This window comes from Myotis daubentonii, chromosome 10 (genome assembly GCF_963259705.1).
Source record: "Myotis daubentonii chromosome 10, mMyoDau2.1, whole genome shotgun sequence".
Classification (NCBI taxonomy): Eukaryota; Metazoa; Chordata; class Mammalia; order Chiroptera; family Vespertilionidae; genus Myotis; species Myotis daubentonii.
The window spans coordinates 82887558-82910053 of NC_081849.1; the positions used below are offsets into that span (position 1 = coordinate 82887558).

Here is a 22496-nt window from a genome sequence, read left to right on the forward strand (position 1 = left end):
GTTAACTCGACGAGTCCCTTTACGTATGAAACACGCCGGATTACAACTGCTCGAGGGAGGAGGGCGGCGGCGAAGCGTAAAGGAAATTAAGTGGTAGAACTTTCTTTTAAAACTCATTTCCAGTGACTCCTTTTCTTCTGTTTTTAGCACCAACGATCAAAGAACAGCAGGGGAAACGCAGTGGGAAAGCACTGCTCTGCTGAGTGGACACAATTCTCTTGAAAGCGTCTGATGGCTCCGTTTCTTTTCAATCAACAATTCCACGTCCAAGGAGAAAACAGCAGAAGGCAACACATCCCACTGTGGGGGGGGGGGGGATCTGAACATTAGGCACCCCACTTCCCACTTCGATTCTGTGTGTGCTGCACCCCCACTCTTTTTAACTCATTAGAGAGCCTCCCTTTCCGTAATGAAGCCCAGCGGATCGCACACACCTCGCTGACGGCTGTTCCTACGACTGCCCCTCGTCCAGGAGGGGGGCGGATCCAGGGGACCCAGGACAAGCCCCCGCCGAGACGGACAGGCAGAAACGCAAGTGGAAGCAGCAAGGGGCGTAGTCTTGTCCTTTTCAAAATGAACAGGGGCTGGGTTCTGCCAAAGGGGGGGACACCCTTGACCCAGGACCCCCGGGACCAGGGTTTCTTTCCCGCTTTCCAGGGTGCCATCGTGGTCGTCACTGTCGTGCGATGGCTCCAAGCAGAACAGGAACCTCTCGGGAATGAAGAGGTGGGAAGCTCACCTCTGGTCTCACCCGGGATTCCGGCAAGAATAAGTGGCGGTCGGTCAGTAAAACAGACTGAGCACCGCCCGGCCGGTGTGGCTCAGTGGGTGAGCGTCAACCTATGAACCAGGAGGTCACGGTTCGATTCCCGGTCAGGGCACAGACCATGCCCCTTCCTTCCTGGAGTCCATGCTGTTGTCACCCAGTCTCTACACGCACACACGACCTCACGCTGTGTCCATCCCCTCCTGGTCCTGTAGCAAGCCTGCGCGCGGCCCAGAGTACACCTCGCCTCTTATGATTTTGTGGGAGTGTCAGACTCTGGGTGAGTCACACAAACCGAGGTCCCTCCCTACCTCCTGGGAGAGGGAGGAGAAAGCTGACCTCACCACGCATCGAAGCCGAGCACGGCCGGTGGGGAGCTCGGGGTACGGATGGCTCCGGCCGCACTGACCCGAGTTCCCATTGCAGCTGCCATTTCTCGGGGTCCGTCTGGCCCAGCAGGGCGGGCGCGGGTGCGAGAAGAGGGGGTCTGAATGAAATGCTGGCTCTTCTGACCGCCAGGCAAGTTGGACTATAACACAATCACCCCTGTTCGGTCTTTAAAACAATGCATCCGGCCCAGTACCAGTGGCTTCATTGGAGGTCCCTTCACGTCAAAGCTCACAACGGCAGTTTTCTGTGGGGCTTTTTGTTTTGTCGGGTGTGTGTGTGTGTGTGTGTGTGTGTGTGTGTTGTGTGTTTTTTGCTTCAACACGGGTGTGAAAGGGGGTAGGGAGCTAACAACCTTCCCCAAGCTTTTGTCTGCTGACCAGGCTTCAGGGCGTGGCTGCCTGCGCGGCATCACGGTGATGTGGTCTCGTCTACAGTGTGTGACTGGGACAAGGCTGTGGGCCCGTGGTATGTAGCTCACCATGCAGTGCCACGTGTCCGGTCCCTCTGAACGAGATGCACACGTTACCCACACAGCATGCCAGCCCACATGGCTCTCCCACGCCGCGTCCGCCCTGGGCCGCGTGCGCTCCCGGCAGGTGACGCTGCCGCAGCCCTGGCAGGGAAGCTGCTGCTCCCGCCCTCCCCCAGCTCGCGGTGCATCCGGCCTCTCCCCACAAGGGCCAGGAGCCAGTGCGTTCGCCATCCGGTTTTCAGGGATCAGTCACAACGCAGAGGCCAAGGCTGGGTGCTACTGAGCAAAGGCAGGCGCTCTGTTCGCTTCAAGCCCGGAAGGACACTTTAGAGAGAATACAGTGCACGCCTCCCGTCACAACACAATGTGCCTCTCGGAGGAGATGCTAGCTGCGCAATTTTAAAGTCAGGGAGCGAATAAAGAGAAAAACCAGGCAGACCATTTCCTTCTGATGCAGACAAATCAACACGAGCACCTGAATGAGGGGTCTCGGGAGAGCCAGCCAGCCCCCCACACTCACCCGCCTGGAGCCAATCAGCCCCCCACACTCACCCGCCTGGAGCCAATCAGCCCCCCACACTCACCCGCCTGGAGCCAGCCAGCCCCCCACACTCACCCGCCTGGAGCCGGTCAGCCCCCCACACTCACCCGCCTGGAGCCGGTCAGCCCCCCACACTCACCCGCCTGGAGCCGGTCAGCCCCCCACACTCACCCGCCTGGAGCCAGTCAGCCCCCCACACTCACCCGCCTGGAGCCAATCAGCCCCCCACACTCACCCGCCTGGAGCCAATCAGCCCCCCACACTCACCCGCCTGGAGCCGGTCAGCCCCCCACACTCACCCGCCTGGAGCCAATCAGCCCCCCACACTCACCCGCCTGGAGCCAATCAGCCCCCCACACTCACCCGCCTGGAGCCAATCAGCCCCCCACACTCACCCGCCTGGAGCCAATCAGCCCCCCACACTCACCCGCCTGGAGCCAATCAGCCCCCCACACTCACCCGCCTGGAGCCAATCAGCCCCCCACACTCACCCGCCTGGAGCCAATCAGCCCCCCACACTCACCCGCCTGGAGCCAATCAGCCCCCCACACTCACCCGCCTGGAGCCAATCAGCCCCCCACACTCACCCGCCTGGAGCCAATCAGCTCCCCACACTCACCCGCCTGGAGCCAATCAGCCCCCCACACTCACCCGCCTGGAGCCAATCAGCCCCCCACACTCACCCGCCTGGAGCCAATCAGCCCCCCACACTCACCCGCCTGGAGCCAATCAGCCCCCCACACTCACCCGCCTGGAGCCAATCAGCCCCCCACACTCACCCGCCTGGAGCCAATCAGCCCCCCACACTCACCCGCCTGGAGCCAATCAGCCCCCCACACTCACCCGCCTGGAGCCAATCAGCCCCCCACACTCACCCGCCTGGAGCCAATCAGCCCCCCACACTCACCCGCCTGGAGCCGGTCAGCCCCCCACACTCACCCGCCTGGAGCCGGTCAGCCCCCCACACTCACCCGCCTGGAGCCGGTCAGCCCCCCACACTCACCCGCCTGGAGCCAATCAGCCCCCCACACTCACCCGCCTGGAGCCAATCAGCCCCCCACACTCACCCGCCTGGAGCCAATCAGCCCCCCACACTCACCCGCCTGGAGCCAATCAGCCCCCCACACTCACCCGCCTGGAGCCAATCAGCTCCCCACACTCACCCGCCTGGAGCCAATCAGCCCCCCACACTCACCCGCCTGGAGCCAATCAGCCCCCCACACTCACCCGCCTGGAGCCAATCAGCCCCCCACACTCACCCGCCTGGAGCCAATCAGCCCCCCACACTCACCCGCCTGGAGCCAATCAGCCCCCCACACTCACCCGCCTGGAGCCGGTCAGCCCCCCACACTCACCCGCCTGGAGCCGGTCAGCCCCCCACACTCACCCGCCTGGAGCCGGTCAGCCCCCCACACTCACCCGCCTGGAGCCGGTCAGCCCCCCACACTCACCCGCCTGGAGCCGGTCAGCCCCCCACACTCACCCGCCTGGAGCCAATCAGCCCCCCACAATCACCCGCCTGGAGCCAATCAGCCCCCCACACTCACCCGCGTTGGAGCCTATCAGCCCCCCACACTCACCCGCCTGGAGCCCGTCAGCCCCCCACACTCACCCGCCTGGAGCCAATCAGCCCCCCACACTCACCCGCCTGGAGCCAATCAGCCCCCCACACTCACCCGCCTGGAGCCAATCAGCCCCCCACACTCACCCGCGTTGGAGCCAATCAGCCCCCTACACTCCCCTGCCTGGAGCCAGCCCCCCACACTCACCCGCCTGGAGCCGGTCAGTCCCCCACACTCACCCGCGTTGGAGCCGGTCAGGTTGTAGCGTGCGTTCAGCTTCTTGATGATGTTCTCGTGGATCTGGTGCCACTCGCTCTCCGTGTTGCACCTGGGACATGGCCTCTGTCAGCGTGGGGGCCGTGAGCTGCAGCAGTGATGTCCAGCCCGCGGCTCTGTCCTCACCACCCAGTGTTCTCCCGCCCACCTCCCTGCAGCTCCCGCCACCGCCTGCAGGTGACATCCTTCAGCGCCCCAAGGCCAGCAGGAACGCTGATCTGTGTGAGACGTGCCCACCGGCCTCACGCCAGAGCGACTGGGTGAAGAGTCACAGATTCTCACGGGCACACCACTGGGTGGGTGAGAGGTCACACCTGGACACACCACTGGTCACTCAGGAGCTCAGCTGCCAGATTCTCCACTCCACCCTGGTCTCAGGAATGCGTGCCCCCTTTCCCAGGGTCTGCTCTGAGCACTCTGCTGTGTACCCTCTTCCCCAGGGACTGCTCTGAGCACCCCATTGTGTACCCCCTTCCCCGGGGACTGCTCCGAGCACCCCATTGTGTTCCCCCTTCCCCGGGGACTGCTCTGAGCACCCCATTGTGTACCCCCTTACCCAGGATCTGATCTGAGCACCCCATTGTGTACCCTCTTCCCCAGGGACTGCTCTGAGCACTCCACTGTGTGTCATGGGAGGTGCTCACAGTGGGGAGATCCAAAACCAGGTGCATTTTAAAAATCAATTTAGGATGTGGAATAGCCAAAGACGTCCTTACTGCCGAGTTAAACTTGAACTGTGCCCCCTCACCCCAAAAGAGATAATGTTAAAGTTCTAACCCCTACTATCTCAGAATGCGACCTTATTTGGAAACTAGAGGCCTGGTGCATGAAATTCGTGTGTGTGGGGGAGTGTCCTCAGCCTGGCCTGCACCCTCTTACAATCCGGGACCACTGGCTCCTAACTGCTCACCTGCCTGCCTGCCTGATCGCCCCTAACCACTCTGCCTGCCTGCCTGATCACCCCTAACTGCTCACCTGCCTGCCTGATTGCCCCTAGCCTCTCTGCCTGCCTGGCTGCCTGATCACTCCTAACTGCTCGCCTGCCTGCCTGATTGCCCCTAACAGCCTCTGCCTTGGCCCCCGCTGCCGCGACTTCTGGATGGTCTTTACACAAATAATCAAGGTAAAGTGAGGTCCTTAGGCGGATCCCAGTAGGCCCTGGTTCCCGGGCCCTGCCCTGCCCCAACCCCCGCGCCCACCCCCACGGGCAGCCTCTTACATGTACACTTTCAGGATGAGGTCGTCCTTGGTCTCCCCGGTCAGCAGGTCGGCGATGCTGAGGACCGCGCAGCCAAAGGGGCGCCGGTACTGGACGCTGCAGGCGTTCTTCTTCTCTCCCGCCCCCATCCGACCTGCCAACGGGAAGCAGACATGGCCAGGAAGTCATGCATCTGGGCCTCCCGAGGCACACACACCATCATCATGTCATTGGCCACGGGAAGGACACAGGTTTGGGGCGACAGGAGATGCCACTTCAGCCCGGGACCCTCCCCCCAAACGACCTAGCCGTGACCGCGATCATCGAGGAAACGTGAGGACCGAGCTGGTCCCACACCGGAAGCCTCCTCCCCAAGGTCCCGTGAAGGCGCCAGGAGGCCCGGGTCCGAAAGGCAGGGCAGTGCCTCTGCCAGCGCATGTGCCTGCTTGTGGATTCGATCCCCGGCCCCAGCTGGGGCGCAGGCAGGAGGCAACTGATCCATGTGTCTCTCTCACATCCATGCCTCTCTCTCTCCTCTTCCCTCCTGCCTTCCACTCTCTTAAAAAAAAACACACACACAATGGAAAAGTATCCTCACTCCTCGAGTGAGGATGAAAAAAAAGATGAACACAAAATTGTTGAATCTAATGGTCAGGGAGCCCCATGAAACAAAAGAAACCACAAACTCCGCGAGGACTTGTGGCGAGAAGACTGTGCCGGGTGAGTGGGCTGCACGGAGTGGGGAGGCCAGGGAGCAAGCCCCCCGTTCTGGGATTCTCGGGCGCAGCTCCAGCTCCGACGTCTTTCTGATTCAGGCAGCGGGCAAGTCACAAGGACAGAGGCCTCGCCGCACGCCTTCCCTGTGTGCTCCCCCCGACAGGGTCACACCTACCGATCCGGATGATGTGCACCGTGATGTAGATGTCCCTTCGTAGCTCGCCGCTGCTCAGATCCTGCCAAAAACAAAGCCCAGTTACCGTAGAACTCGTCCGTTATGGGGGAGCCGTGAAAGGGCCCAGCACATTATTCCTGCAAATAACAGACGGAACGGAGCTGCCACACGACCCAGCAATTCCACTTCTGGGTATTTATCGAAGAAAATAAGAACGCTAATTTAAAAAGAGACGTGCACCCCTGTGCTCCCTGCGGGATCAGCAGTAACCAAGATGTGGAAGCAGCCTCGGTGTCGTGTATAGATGGGCACAGAGGGAGGACGTGGCTCCCGGACACAGTGGAAAGTGGTCAGCACGAGAAAGGGAAACCTCGCCAGCAACAACACAGATGGACCTGGAGTGTATGACGCCGAGTGAAATACTAGTAAGTCAGAGAAAAACACACACTGCGTGGCCTCGCATATATGTGGGACCTAAATGAAGAACAATTAACAAACAAAACGAGGCAGAAACAGACCCACAGAGATGGAGAAGAAGCTGATGGCTGTCGATGGGGATGGGGCGGGCAGATGGAAATAAAAAACAAACCAACAATAACTAGCTCACAAGACTACCAGCACCCACACACACAGAGAGCTTTAAAGTTTTTAGAGGGCATCATAGAGAAAGGAGAGCTGTGTTTCATAGCATTATGACGGGTGACTTTTTAAAGATTTACTGAGTTTTCCGTAGTACCTTTCTAAATGAAAGTTAGGTGTTTATTTCCTCCCCCCAAAAATCAACATAGATATTTTTAATGGTATTTTTGTAGCAGAAGCATATAGTTCAAATCCTGTTCTAAAAGTACAGTGGGGACTTGACTTACAAGTTTAATTCGTTCCGTGACGGAGCTCATAACTCAAATTACTCGTATGTCAAATCACTGTGACGTTCGCTGTGCCAACTAGCGGTGGGGTATCTGAAGCTGGCTCGTAACCCGAATTTTTTTGAGCTTCCAACTCAAAGCAAAAAATCGGCTGAGAGACGGCTTGTATCTCAAAAAAACTCGTTAGTCGGGACACTCGTAAGTCAAGGCCCCACTGATAGTGGCCCGGCTGGTGTGGCTCAATGGTCGAGCGTTAACCTATGGTTTGATTCCCAGTCAGGGCACATGCCCAGGTTGCAGGCTCTCAATCCCCAGTAGGGGGCGGGCAAGAGGCAGCTGACCCATGATTCTCTCTCATCATTGATGGATGTTTCTATCTCTCTCCTCCCTTCCTCTCTGAAATCAATAAAAATGTATTTCTTAAAAATAAATAAAAATACTATCGTGGGCTTTACTGTAGGTTTACTGACGTCACATGATAGTTAAAGGGAAAGCCCGCTCTCATGTCAACCTCTCCCTCACTCATTCTCATATCGAGTCACGACGCCTATCCAACACCAGGGGAGCTACCACCCCTGCACTCTGCGGGGAGTGTGACCAGCTCCAGGGCCCGTGAGGAACGCAGGGGCGACCCTGTCCGAGTCCCGGGCACTCCTGGCCTTTGCGTGTCGCTCGCAAAGTTTAAGCCAATCGCCTGCGTTGGCTCACAGTGATCCACGTCCCCTCAATAACACGCAGCGCCACGGGGAGGACGCGGCGCACTCACCACGAAGAGAGAGCAGTGCCGCTCCGGCTTGTCGGGGGCTTTGGGCAGCCCGTTCCTGTTCAGCCTCAGGAAGAACCGCTCGCTGCGGGAGAGAAGAAGGTTAGCGTCTTAAAGGCTGTTTAGTAGCTCGGACGGGGCGCTTTCCCGGGTGCCCCTCAGCCCCAGTCGGGCTCCACACCCGTTAGATCACGTGTGTGACATCGAAGCTTTTCTAGGAAACAGAAGCGCCCCCGAGACAACCATCGTTGGCTCCACTTCGGACAAAACCTGCGAAGCAGCAACCACAGAGCCGAGAATGTAAACATACAGCGAACAAAACAGACGTAATATCACAGAAGCGCCCACTTGGATCGTGTGTGATTTTATTAACCGACGCCACCCCAACTACTTCAATAAAATTTTAATAAACTTGAAAGAAGAGAATAGGTTTCCATGCCAGTTGCTATCATCCGGAGGAGGCTCAAATGCAGAGTGTGGGTGGCTGCTGATTCCAGAGCGCAGGCTAGGCACGGAGTAACTCACCAGAGAGCTTACGGCTATCAGTGCATGAAAAATAAGCTTCATGCATATGTCCTAAACCGTTTCTTTTTTTTTTTTTTTTTTTTTTACTAGAAAAGAAACGTTCCAGGATTACTTTGTGTTTGTAAAACAATACATGTGGCCTGGTGTTCCTAAAAACTGTCAGTATCTACGTATTTTGATAAGTGTTTTTTAAAGCATGGTAGAGCTGGGTCCTTACGTGTTATTTGTAGGATACAACATACATTCTAAATTTGAATTAGAAAAAACTTAATGCAAACGATGGTGTGTGTTATGCTCAACTTTAAAAAACAAATGTATGGAAAGTTTAAGGCACACAAACACATCCAGTATAAGTTCCTACTAAATATTGAAAGCTTGCCCCGAGAGAACCACAACCAGTGAGACTCAAAGCACAGCAAAGAAGAAAAAAGTACATGTGCACATATAACATATGAAAACTGCTCATCAGGGCTCAGCTCCAGAGCTTTAGTGGGAAGGTTTCCGGGTACATTGATCATCTCCTGGTATCATCTGATCCAGATGGGATGAGAATAGGGTATTATTCACTGTAAATAGGAAAGCTACCATGTGCTGACTAATCAGCAAGCAGACTTCGAGCTATTCTATCTTCCCTGAACTATCCACACAAAGTAACCCACACAGCCCTGACATCAAGTCCTATTTTCATGTAAGAATGATTATTACAGTCCTACAGCCCCTTTGCGTTTTGCTAGAACTTTCCCATACATCAGCCCGTCTAACTTTCAGGGGAACCTCCACACGGTAGGAAACGTAGACACCACTGGGTCCTACCAATCAGAAAGTGGGGCTGAGAGAAGACCGTATACCAGGTCATCTGGTCTACCCCTGCCCGTGACCCGGGTCATCTGGTCCATGCCCGCCCGTGACCCGGGTCATCTGGTCCACGCCCGCCCGTGACCCGGGTCATCTGGTCTACCCCTGCCCGGGACCCGGGTCATCTGGTCTACCCCTGCCCGTTACCCGGGTCATCTGGTCCACGCCCGCCCGGGACCCGGGTCATCTGGTCCACGCCTGCCCAGGCCCCGGCGGCACCAGGACGCAGTTACCTGATGGGGCGGTTCTCCCTGCTGTCGAAGAGCGAGAAGACGACCTCGAGCTCCTCGCCCAGGTTGGAGCACATGAGGCTCTTCAGCTCCACGAAGAGGTGGTGGCTGCTGGCCTGCGCTGGCGCGTCCTTCTTCCGGTGCCGATGCTCCATCTGAAGGACACCCCACAGACATGGGATCAGCCAGGGGATGGTGGGAGCGACCACCCAGTGAGCTGCGGGGTGACCCTGCTGTCCTGTGCGATGCAGGTGTCCCCAGCCTACAATGGGGTCACCTCCAGACACACTGGTCGTAAGGGGAAAATAGCCCAAGTCAAAACTGCAATGATGCCCGGCCAGGTGGCTCAGTGGTTGAGCATCGACCTATGAACCAAAAGGTCATGGTTTGATGCCCAGTCAGGGCACATGCCTGGTTGCAGGCTCCATCCCTAGTGTGGGGCCTGCAGGAGGCAGCCAATCAATGATTCTCGCTCATCATTGATGTTTCTTTCTCTCCCTCTCCCTTCCTCTCTGAAATCAAAAACATATTTTTTAAAAATGCACTAAATACATCTAACCCACCGAACATCACAGCTGAGCCTGGCCCACCCTAAACTGCTCAGAATACTTACACTGGTCTACAGGTGGGCCATTATTTTGAGTTTCATCTCAAGACAAATCACATTTCTCTACTTCTAATCAGAAGCAGGAGCACAGGTGGGCAAGATGAGGCGTGAAAACACGAACACAAAATCCAGAAACAATGCAGAACCCTGTGCGGAACAGGTGGCTGACCCTTGAGATCTGGAGGCCACCACTGCCCAGCGTCACGAAAGCGAACCCCACCCCCTACGGGCAGTCCAGGAAAGGTCAAAAGTCAAACCTGGGGAATGGTTTCTCCCGAACGCACATTGTTTTTGCACGTGCACACCGTAAAGTCGAAAGATCCTAAGTTGAACTTTATAAGCCGGGGACCGTCTGTAATTTTTTTTTTTTTTTTTTGGCTCTGGATTTGGAATCTAGTCGGATGTTAAATTCCAAATTTTCTTCCAACTTCTAAAGTAAGAAACTATCAAGTTGGCAAGCCATAGAGGAGTCTTGTTTTTTAAATCATTAATGTTAAAAGGATACCAAGGCACTGAGCCGACTCAAGCCCGCCGTTCAAGGGGTCCGACTGCTTCCTGACCACCGCCCAGGGCGAGAACAAATTATGAGCCATCCTTAAAAATCAGACGAACGCACCGCTGACCGACCATCGCACTGATGGAAGCTAACCAGAGCAGCCATGACGTCACATTCCTCACAATGAGAAGTTCTTTTCCAGTTGACTAACTTGCAAAATCATGGTAGTTGTCTGGGGCAGGCCGTGGTAAGTGATATTCGATTACCAGAGCAAGCGTTTCTAACCTGCTGTGGGCCCTGGGACGCTGACCCGCGAAAGCCAGCGAGGTGTCTGCGGGGCATAGCGCCTGCGTCCACCTGTCCTTTCTGCCCTCAGGACAGCCAGCCGAGGCTCCCCCGGGGGCAGGACCAGCAGTGAGGAGACGGGGGACTGACCGTTCACCCCGCGCAGCCATCACCGGAACTGTCAGAGGCCGAATATCAGCCTGCCCGTGTGAGGGAGGGAGGGAAGAACTAGACCACCTGGCCCTCTGGGGGTGGGAGAACCACATCTAGATTCCTGCTCCTCAGCCTCGGGGGTGCACACAACCACCAGGGGAGCTCAAAAACCGGCCTGTATGCCCAGGTCCTACCCAGAACAATTAAGTGAGAGCTTTTAGGGGACGGGGCTGCAGACAGTGGTCTTTCAAATGCTCCCCGGGTGACATTAATGTGCAGTGAGCTGAGCGTCACGGATTGAGGTCACGTGCAGGGATCAAATCCCAGCCCATGGAAGGCACTGCAGTATCTCTGCGTGATCGGCACCTGGGCACCGCTGGGCTCGGCGTGCCCGCTAGTAACGAGCCTGCCCGACTACACCCCCTGTGCCTGCGACCTGGGAGGATCCGGACTGGAGCAGGTGATGATCACTTGTTTACCTCCTGGTGATTCACCACTTTGGGGAACTGCTAAAAATATCCGGGCGAAAACACCGCTGCAATCAGACCTGGAGGCACGCTCCCGCTGAGGAGCTGTGACTGGGGAGTCACAACAGACAGGCAGAGCCCATCTCGGAAATAATTCACGGCTCCAGCGCCAGGGACTCTAAACAAACGTGCTCACCATTCAGGAGACGCTGGTTAGGAAAACAGACTCACCCCAAGACGGAGGGGGCGCAAGTGTCTAACCCGCATACAGTGCGTTCCTTACTGGGTGCATCCTCACCACTAGGCTTTTCCACTTCAGCTCTGGGGAGTCTGGGCTGGATATTTCTGGGTGTTTTTTTGTGGGGGGGGGAGGAGGAAGAGGACTGGATATTTCTGTTGTGGGCTGCCCTGGGCTTTGTGGGATTGTCAGCAGCTCTCTCTCTCTCTCTCTGGCCTCCACCCCCCAGATGCCCAAAGCCCCTCTCCCCACCCCAGCCCCCCATCCCCAATTGTGACACCGAAAATGTCTGCAGACATTGCCCAGTATCTCGGTGGTGATGGGGGTGGGGCTGCCTGTCCGAGATTACTGGTCTGCCCACGAAGGATCACACAACAAGCAGGGGAGGTGATCTTATAAAACCAAGAAAGGTTCCCACGCAGACCTCTCGCCGGCTCACGTGTCCAGAGAAGCCAGTGGCTACGATGCCCTTTGCTCACAGAGAGCTGGGCTCTGCCCTCGGCTGCAGCCCAAACCTTCCAAGAGCACAGACGTTAACAACAGGGGGGTAGCACTCTTTCCTGCTTAGATGAGCACAACTGGGTGAGAAAGGCCTGCGAACAGGGCTACCAAAGCCTAAAGCAAGAAGGTTTTTTTCGTGATGTAGGGAGGACCTAGGGAGGTGCGAACACCTGCGTCTGAAAGACGACAGAGAAGATGCTGTGGGAAAGAGACATGGCCACATCCTCTGTGGGGCTCGCAGCTCCACGCCACGGTCCCTGGTCCACGAGTGACAATGAGTCACCAGGACAACCTTTCTCCTCCCCTGGAAGTCGATGTTGTCGGTCACTCTGATGCCACCCAGAGAAGAAGACCAAGTGTCACCGACAACCTGGGTGCCCAGGCCGGGTCTAGGCAGGCACCCGGAGCTGCCTTAAGGAAGACACCATGGAATCCCTGGGGGTTTCCATGGGCTATTTTCTTTGCTTTAGAAACAAAAATGCAACCGCTACAGAGAAGTTACGTGTCCATGTAAAGCATTCCGTGTTCCTCACCTGTACAGTGGAGACTGTGGACTAGGACTGGAGCTATAAAATACTAAAAACAAAACAAAATACCAAGCCATCCAAGGCAGGCAGTCATGGCTAATTAGTGGTGGCTCTTCCCCCCGCCCCCCCCCCCCAGTCACAGTCAGTGCCCATCAATCACAGCCCAGAGGAGACCCCGAATCTCATCAACACGGCACCCGCAGCAGCCACCACCACCAAGCCGGAACGCTGAAAGATGAGATCCATTTGCCATCCCACATGCGACCATAAACGAAAGGAACGGAGATAAAATTGCTGGCCCGCAAGATCAAACCAGGGAAAGTAACGTGTATTTGCACCAGGCATTGTTCGCTGTTTATCAAATACAGTATTTGACACCTCTGCCTAAATACGAAGGTGTGGCTATGTTCTGGCCAATGAGCGGTAAGTGCAAGGGTTGTGGGGAATTTCCAAGAAGGCTCCTTAAAGCAGCTGAATCAACTGAGAGGAGCCTTTCTCGTCCCTGCTGCTGGAGAGCAGCTGCAATGGCTGGCACTCTGGCAGCTATGTTGTGCTCTGAAGCATCTTGATGACAGAAGCCATGCAGCCATGCACGGCAGAGCGGAAGGAAAAGAGCCTGGGTCCCCTTCTGACACCAGGAAACCACAAACAAGCCCAGAACTTCCTGCCTCTGGACTTGCATATTGTGAGAGGGAAATAAATCTCTATCATGTTCAAGCTGTTATCATTTACATCATCAAACACAGCCCATCGAATAGTAAGTTTTAGCGTGTCAGGTATCCATCCTTCTGGCCGCCTTGCCCGTCTAATAAGGATGAACTAAAGGTGAGGGGACAAACGGAAATCGGCCGAATGCTTAGGCACTTGGCAAACACTGCCTGCCAAGGAAAGGCTTTCTACATGCGTTTCCCATGTAACTTTCATGATAAACCCGTGATAAGGATGACACCCCCTATGAACGGATGAAGAAACGGAGGCTCTGCTAGCTGAAGCAATAAGTCCAAGATCACAGAGCTGGTGAAGGGAAGAGAGGGAAGTCAGGTCTAGTTGTTTGGGTCTATCCCCATGGCTCAGCTCTTAGGAACGGACTGGGGGGTGGGAGGGTTAGGGTCAGACCAGCAGCGGGGACCACGGAGACACTGGCAGGAGTCCGTACGTTGTCATGATGGGGGCAGGGGGTGCGCGTGGGTGAGGAAGGACTGGACACCATTAGTCACAGCCTTGTCCGGAAGCACAGCAGATCTGCACGCACGGCTGGCAAGCATCTCACTAGACCAGGCAAAAGCACCGGGATTTGCCAAAGAAACGGGTCTGGCTTTACACCCTGGGCCCGGGAGCGGAGGGCTGAGTGGGAGGCGCCCCGTCGTTCTGGGACAGGTGAGCGTCTGAGCTCTGTGCTCAGGGCACGGTCACCTCAGCTCGCATCCTCCCTCCTCGCTCCGGATTAAACCGGGAACATCCTGTTCTTGCAAAATTAAGTACAAAGAGTGCCATGGAAACCACAAAATCAGGAGCGAGCTGCGCCCACGCTGCCGGCACCCACCAGGCGGTAGAGCTCAGTGATGCTGATGTCCTCCGGGTCCACCATCGCGTACTCCTTCCTGGGCACCAGGTCCAGGCCCAGCTGCCTGGAAAGCAGAGGCAAACGTTTGGGAGAAAAGGCACCTTTAGGGAATGTATGTATTTTTAAATTAATTATTTTCCCCCATTGACCCCACGGAGCCCGCCCCCACCCCGCCCCACCCTATTGTCTGCGTCCCGGATTATGCATATAGCACACAAGTTCGTTGGTTGATCGCTTCCCCCACCACCACCTTCTCTCTGAGGTTCCACAGTCTGTTCCCTGCTTCTCGGTCTCTGGATCTATTTTGTTTATCAGATTCCACATCTGAGTGAGATCACGGGGTACTGCCTTTCTCTGACTGGCTTATTTCACTTAGCGTAATACTTACAATCATTATTTTTTACTACATCGCTTTGAAATGGGACATTTCGGCCACCATACTTTTCTCCCCCATATTTTTTACTTTGTGGCTGCGGCAGCCGACCTAACGGGGTGGGGCCCTGGGCAGGGGCTGAGAAACAGGTGACAAGGGCGGGCAAATTAGGGGAGGGGCTGGCACTCTGAGTGGGGGGATCCTGCCACGGGAAGGGGTGCAGGATCTTGGCTTTCTACAGCAGGAGCCTCGAGCACCCACAGACTCAGCACGAAGCCCGCCCACGTCCGACTGTGGAGATAGAGTCAGACATAATTTTGTCCTGGGAAAGGAAGTGGCAGAAAGTTTGAGGTTTCTAAGCTGCGAATTCCTAGGGCTTTCCTTAGGCTAGCCTCCCCCCAGTTGAGGTTTCGGGGCTCCCAGAGGAGGATCAGAGCAGTGCTTTCAAAACAAGAAGAAATAAGGTGACAGGAAGGGACAGATAGAGGGGTGCACACAGGATCCGGGAAGCCCGGGGAAGGGGGGCGTCAAGGTTGTGTCGGCTCAGCCCCTAACCGGCCTGGGAACCCAGGAAGGAGGGGGACAAGCCTCCCCCCACATGGCCTTTGCGGGCCGGGCAGGGACATCGGGGCGCTCTGGGGAGCAGTGTGGGCGCTCTTTGACCCCTTTAACCTCTTGGAGGCCCCCAGGGGAGAGGGAAGAGCCGATTCACAACCTCCTGCCAGCTTCCCAGGGCCACTCGGGAGCTGCAACCTCAGCGTCTCCCCAGGGTCGCAGGGCGCCCATGCCTGTGGCACGGAGCTGCCTGTTCACAGGAAGTGCCCACGCCACACCTGAGGCCACAGTGGGTGCAGAAGCCACAGCTGAGGCCACAGTGGGTGCAGAAGCCACAGCTGAGGCCACAGTGGGTGCAGAAGCCACAGCTGAGGCCACAGTGGGTGCAGAAGCCACAGCTGAGGCCACAGTGGGTGCAGAAGCCACAGCTGAGGCCACAGTGGGTGCAGAAGCCACAGCTGAGGCCACAGTGGGTGCAGAAGCCACAGCTGAGGCCACAGTGGGTGCAGAAGCCACAGCTGATGCACCTGCCAGGGGTCGTGCCTGGGAGCTCGGGCACCATCAGCCACACGGGTGCGGCGAGCCAACAGTGCCCGTGCCCATACCAGCCCAGCCCTGGGGATGCGGCTCTGGGCTCCCTCCAGGACCATTTGTACTCAATCCCCAAGGGGGACAACGGGAGCACCCCACTCGCTGAGCCCGGGTCGGTGTCGCCCGCCGCCTGCACTCACTCGTTGCCCCAGTCGAGGCGGGCGGTGATGTGGCGCTTCACGTCCTTCATGCGGTCGTGCGTCAGGTGGCCCACCAGCACCTGGCGCCGCAGGTCCAGCACCTCGTTCATGATGTGCCACAGCCGGTGGAACAGGTCGCCCTCGTTTCTCTGGGAAACACACAAACGGTGGCCTCAGTCGGGTCGCCAGGCAGAGTCGGGGTGGGGCGGGGGGCACAGGGGAGGGGGGCATGTCCTATGTGCTCGCCTCCGTGGGGACAGATTCTTCCTAACAGACTGCCCTCGTGCCCGCGTCCCCCGCTCCGTGTGATGACACTGCTGCCGCCCCAGGAATCCGACATCACTTCCCAGACTGCCCAGCACAGACGCTGCGTCTGGGTCCCACGGTGCCTCCCACCGCCTCATCTGCCTCCCTTTCCCCCTCAAACCCTCCTTTCCTCAGCTGTGTCCCACACTATCGAAACACCCTGCACTACATCAGAGAGGCAGCAAACAGTTTCCTGGCTGGGTGACTCAGTCAGTCAGAGTGTTGTCCCATGCATCAAAAGGATGCAGGATCAATTCCCAGTCAGGGTAGTACTAGAGGCAACTATTGATGTTTCTCTCTCCCTCTGTCTCTCTCTCTTCTCTCTGTGTCTGTCTGTCTGTCTCTCTCATTAATCAATACATAAAACGTTTGTAAAACCCATGAAAGAAGTGTAGCAAATTTTAATTGTGAGAGATGGGGAAGTTTTTATTCATCTACGATGGACACAGTCCGATTTCTGGAGCAGCAGACGGACTAGGTTTAGACTCAGCCCCCAGCCCTGAGCCCGGGGCCCTGGACAGACCGTCTCTGGAGAGACCTGAGAAGGAGACCTCCCCGGAGGACAGTCCACCCCCACGAAGGCCTGCACACATCACTCAGACGGAAGGCTGCGTGTCCCCGAGGCTTTCCGTGCCTGTATCCCTGACCAGTGTCAAGTGACATGTTCAGGGACATCATGGGGCCTCACCGATGTCACCACATGGAGCAGCTAGCGGTTCGGAAGCACTCACCATGTGCGTAGGTGCTCAGGGCCCTCAGAGAGCAGCTCTTGTGTGCTGCCTACGATTAGGACAGCGGTCGCCAACCAGTGGTCCGTGAGGTCCGAAAGGTTGGCGACCGCTGATTTAGGAGACACAACCGCCCTCCTCAAACCTCTTTCCTCAGGGAAGCTCGGTGCCTTGAACTGTTCGAAAACAGCAGGGACAGCAGCCCCTGCACCCAAGCCTGGGGACCTTACACCAATGCACTCGCCCGAGAATTCACACCCGGACAGGAGATCCAAGAAGGCCAACCCAGCCACGCCAGCCCCATCCTCAAGGCCACACGGCTGGGACCTCCAGGGTAAGCTGGCATTTGCTCCCAGTACAACTGACTCCCAGTCCAGCGTCCAGGAAAACTGGACAGTAATTCCGTCTCCATCACTCTGAATACCAGGCCGCGAGGAGGTGACTCCTACAGCTTAACACACAGATGTCCAAGCTGATCTGGTCTGTCCCCAGAACAGATGCTCGAAACCTCAAAACCAGGCAAAACTCGCTGGGAAAGGCCGAACCAAGAGGAAATTCAACTTTGCTCCCCACAGAAGAGGCAACGTGCGGGTCTAGGTCCATGAACCGATACCACTTCCACTGTCGTTTTTATAAGTCTCCTGTTGAGTACTTAGGAGGCATTAATTAGAGCAGTTCGAACAGTTTCATTTTCCATGCTAGTGTCATGCACAATGGTTTTAAGTAAAATAATTCTTGAATTTTAGATTCTTCCCAACATATTCTTTTCACGTCCCAAGGAGACCTGCGCTTCCCTTGCCGTGGCCCAGCACAGAGCCCTGGGGTTCTGTTACCTCAACCTTGCTTCTCCGGATCCCGAGAAGATGTCTTCCTATGCTCTGGCCCCTGACTCCCAGGGGGACTTATAGCAGGTGCCCAGATGCCAGTCCAGGCTCCCCCTTGCTCAGATGTTTCTTAAAACAACTCCCTGACCCAAAAAACGCTGCCCGGGAACGCCACCTACCACATAGAGCTGCTTCCACATGGTGCCCCAGTCTCGCAACGTCGAGGTCATTTCTGTGATAACGGAGTCTTCGGTGGGAATGACCATCTCAAACTGTCTGTGACGTTAAAAGAGAAAAACACAGCACACAGGCAAGCGTCACGAACAAGTGTTTTCTCTGGAGAACATTCAAGTTAAACCAGGGCAGGAGGCCGCCTGGCGCTTCTGGTTCTGCAGACGGTGACCAGGATCAAATGCTAAGCCGGCGTGAGTCAGGCCACGTGGGTTACGGGGCTACGTCCCCGAGCGGCCAGCCACGCTCCCGATGGAGTTGGAGGAGTGAGGAGAGAAAGGAGTAATATCAGAGGAGCTCTGCTCCGGCCACAGCGGGACCACAGGACTGTAGCTCTACCCTCTCCGGCCCAAAGCCCTCACCTGTGCCGTGAGGTGGCCCGGCTCACCGACACCAGGAGGTGGCTTTGCTTTCTGAGCCCCAACACAGGGCCCTGAGGGTGAAACAGGCTCACTAATGCCCAGGACATGAGGCTGCCAAGTCCAAACTCACTCCGTGTTATAGGAACTAGACACCAGGCACCAACCTACTCTCACCTGATGTCACTCCCACTCGTTGTCATCGTTTGGACATGGGCCGGGACAAGGATTAGTTGTAACGATTAGTGATGTTATCGTTCATGGTAAAGCTTATTGAGGGCTCACGCCATTACAGATATTTGAGTGTGCACTGTAGACTGTCCCTCCTGTGACTGGGGCCTACAGTCTTCCTATATCTTCTCTATAAATCAGAAACTATGCTTGGAAAGGGTTCAGCCCGCTATCTAGGAAGGCCAGGATGGTGGTCCCGCGTTGGGTAGATGCATAAGAAAGAGGAGGGGGGCCCTGACCGGTTTGGCTCAGTGGATAGAGCGTCGGCCTGCGGACTGAGGGGGTCCCAGGTTCAATTCCGGTCAAGGGCATGTACCTTGGTTGCGGGCACATCCCCAGTAGGAGGTGTGCAGGAGGCAGCTGATCGATGTTTCTCTCTCATCGATGTTTCTAACTCTCTATCCCTTTCCCTTCCTCTCTGTAAAAAATCAATAAAATACATTTTTTTTAAAAAAAGAAAGAGGAGGGGGGAAACCAGAAGACTTCGTTTGTTCCCTCTACACACAGTAACCTTTTTCTTTGCCTCAAGTTTCTTTTTCAAATTCTTCCCATTTTTATGCAAGTTAAAATGGCCAAGTGGCCATTACAACTGCTTCTCAAAAGAACGCCTCAGAGTATATAACCGGGCTTGTTTTCTTTGAGTTTTTTCCAGGGACAGCATCTCATACACGGAAGGCAACAGCGTATCAGACACAGAACCATGTGGTCTAGAGGGGCAAGAGACGGCGACTTCTTAGCGTGAGGCTCACACATGCTCCACAGCTGTGTCCCGTGTACACCTGTCTCCTGTAAAGTCCTCCTGGCAGTGAGTACGGGCCCTGAAATCTCGCCTTGACTCCCTCACCAGCACAGCCTCCCTCCGCCTGTCACGCTGTTGCTAACATCCTAGCCCTGTGCACAGTTCCCTGCCTGCCAGGGGGTACCCACAGCTGGAAGGTGAGGCTGGCATCTGCCACTAGAAACAAAGTGAACCATAGCACACGCCCTGTGACATACACGGGCCCGTGCTCAAGTATCTAGGTGACATGTTCCAAAGGCGGGCATGCGTTCTGTTTTTGAAGTGCGGCTGCGATCGACACGATGGGCATTTAGAGAGAGAGACGATAAAACGATTGGGTGGGAGGTGAAGGAGGGAGCAGCAGGTCTCCAGGGAAACCTACAACCTACTTGACCTTTCGAAAGTGGCCTGACCCCGCAGGCATGAAGCAGACAGAGTGGCCTCGCTGCTCACAAACTGGGGTTCAGCTTAAGGACCCCCGCCCGCCCTGCAATCCGGGAAAGAACGTAAAGGCAATTCAGTCTGCAGGACGCTGATGTGGGTTTGTTCCGCCAAAATGTAAATTGTCAAGAAGCACAAAATTGCCATTTGGGGAAAAGCAGCTGTTTCCTGTTAATTACACCGAAATCAACATCCGAGTGGCCTGCATGAGTAGCTGCCCCTGAGGTTACATCCTGTTCGGTTGTTGTGGGGTGTACTGTGCAGCCAGTTCACGCAGGTGGCCCCGTGAGGCTGCTGGGCCCCAAAGATGGGACAGGTGACATCAAAACCCCAGGAGGCCCCTCTCTGGGAAAGCAGTCACCTGGGAAGACTGGTTCTGCAATGTGTTCAGGCTCAACTTTTGCTTCCTGTTACCAGTCCCAGAATCTAGGGTTTCAATCCCTAGGTTGTGTTTTAGAAAATAAATGTTGGTTCTGCCTCCACATTGTCCTGAATAATGCCCATCCTGCCTATGTCGGGGGGAGAACCCACCACCAGCCAAGTCTTGAACTGAACCCAACTTCGAGTCCCCTTTAGCTACATGGCCATACATGAGACAGCGACAAACCAGGGCCAAAACAAATAATAATAAGGAAAAGAAGGCACATGTTGGAATGAAAACGATATCCCACCCAAATCTGCTTTGAGAGGTAGGACTCCCATGGGGCGACAGTCATTGTCTTTGCTGGCATCTCTCCTTTCTATCCCTCCTTCAGAGGGGGAGACAGGGCTGGGGGTCCTTCCCTTAGCTCTGGACAACTGAGGGAGTCAGGGGGGGTCTGGGACAAAGGTCGCACAGAGGCCTGGCCCCACAAGTCTGCCATGGTGGACACTGTCTGGGACCAGGCGGAGACCTTGGGGTTTGCACACTGCCCCGCCCAGATGTGGGGCAGCCAGGGCAGAAGAGAGAGTAACCTGGATGGTCCCCTGCCTGTGTGAGTGCTGGGCAGCGCCAGGCGGGGGAACTCCCACAGGACCGATGACTCTGTCGACTCATTCTGGTGGATCGTGGCTACCCGGCATTTCTGAAGGACACAGCTTAATTACAAGAGAAGGAGGAGTGGTAACTATTAGCACTGGAATAATGATAGTTCTCAACTACTGTTTGCAGTGATTACTACTATTGCTACTAATAATCATCTTGCTTAAAGTAGCTAAGATATAGAGTAGAAGCAAATCCTAGTCTTTAAGTTTTATCTATAGAGGGACACTCAGCCATGTGCAAAAGACATTTCACCGCGCTAAGACTGAACACCCTACCTTCACAGAGAGTGTGTGTAAGAATCGTCCATTCCCATAGCATCCTTGGAATTCCTTTGGTAAACCTCAAGTTTGAGGGTATCATTTACTACACTCCCAAATGTGCTTTCATGATGCAAAGAAATTGCTGGGGGGTTTTTTGCTTTAGGAGGAAAAATGTCATTTTCATGGCTGAACCTGTATTCTTTCTTTTGTCATAAAATAAAAAATATTCCCAATGAGGCAACGCATATTCCTTGTGACACTGACAGCTAATGTTTGGGTCCAAATCCACGGCCACTTATGTGGATCTGCTCACGTTAGCCGCTTCAGTGAGCACGTCCTCCAGGTTAATCCTGTGGTACTTTATCTGACTGATCGGGGACCTGGGTAGCTGCCTCGGGTCCTTCTGAAGAGGGGCTGGAGAAACGTTTTAAATGCATGAAAAGCCCTAGATAGCCGATGAACTCGACTGAAAAGAAATAGCCCAGAAATCGTCTTCTCTGAAGTGTAATAAGGGCTTTGTGAAGCGGTCACACGAGGACAGGGTATTATCTCTGATCAGAAAGACAGACTTAGCTGCTCGCACTCGGCGGTGAACCTAGGACACTCCTGGGGTTTGAGACATGACTCAGCATCCGGTGGCCTGACCACCGCGCTTCCCTGCACAGCAGGAAACCAGCAGGCCCAGCCCTGCTGCTGCCGCGGCCTTCCCTGTGCCCGAGAGCCCACCCCGTCCCGCATGCACACGCGCGCGCACACACACACACACACACACACACACAGGCTCCTTCACGCTCCCCACCCACTGCCCGGGCGCTGTCCCTCTTCATCGCACGGCACGGGCAGCAGCACCGTCTTCTGCCGTTCACTGGTCAACATGAAGACTACGCCTTCCCGCCTTTCCGACCTCGGAATGAGGACGGTTCTGTGAAAGCCCTGCGGCTATGAACAAAACTCATGGCTCACCCTTTGTTCTTCACACCGGCATGTTTCAAGTGAACGTAGCTGGAAGGGAAGATGCCCTGGAAGAGAAAGCACGAAGGTGAGGGTGCGAGCCGTCTGTGAGGTGGGGTGTTTTCACAGTCACATGGTAACGCACAGCCTACAACCACAGCAAGTGGACGGGGGTGGGGGGTTGTGGGGGGAAGACACCACATCGCCACCCCATCTGAGAGGCTGGATCCATTCATTCATTCCTCAGGTCCACTCCTTTTCTACGCCTCACCAGGGTACAAAGTTAAGCTTCTCTAAAACAAACATAACCAAAAAATTAAAGCTCACTCAAAAAAATATTTCATAAGAGAAATTTTTTAAAAATTTGGGAATCCTGCCTAGGAAGCATGTTCTATTGAATTTTATGAAAATATGGCATGGTTTGACAAAAAGGCTGCTTTTGGTGCTGTGGTTTGTTTGGGATGTTCTTCTTCTTCTCTCCAAAGTGCCCGTGTGTGTATTTAACAATATCCACGAAAGCAGCGACTTGA

The 22496-nt window shown here is 55.5% G+C and overlaps 1 protein-coding gene across 3 annotated transcripts in view; it reads right to left on the minus strand.

Moving 5' to 3' along the window:
• Positions 1–22496, minus strand: part of DOCK4 (dedicator of cytokinesis 4) — a 198923-nt gene that overhangs the window by 74999 nt on the left and 101428 nt on the right. For all 3 annotated transcript variants that reach the window (XM_059655872.1, XM_059655874.1, XM_059655871.1), the window contains exons 4-12: positions 21979–22034; positions 17871–17967; positions 15834–15982; positions 14154–14238; positions 9340–9491; positions 7730–7811; positions 6098–6158; positions 5227–5359; positions 3971–4059 (exon numbers count right to left, since the gene is read on the minus strand). In XM_059655872.1, the coding sequence (XP_059511855.1) occupies positions 3971–4059; positions 5227–5359; positions 6098–6158; positions 7730–7811; positions 9340–9491; positions 14154–14238; positions 15834–15982; positions 17871–17967; positions 21979–22034 (904 nt within the window). The remainder of the gene's footprint in view (positions 1–3970; positions 4060–5226; positions 5360–6097; positions 6159–7729; positions 7812–9339; positions 9492–14153; positions 14239–15833; positions 15983–17870; positions 17968–21978; positions 22035–22496) is intronic.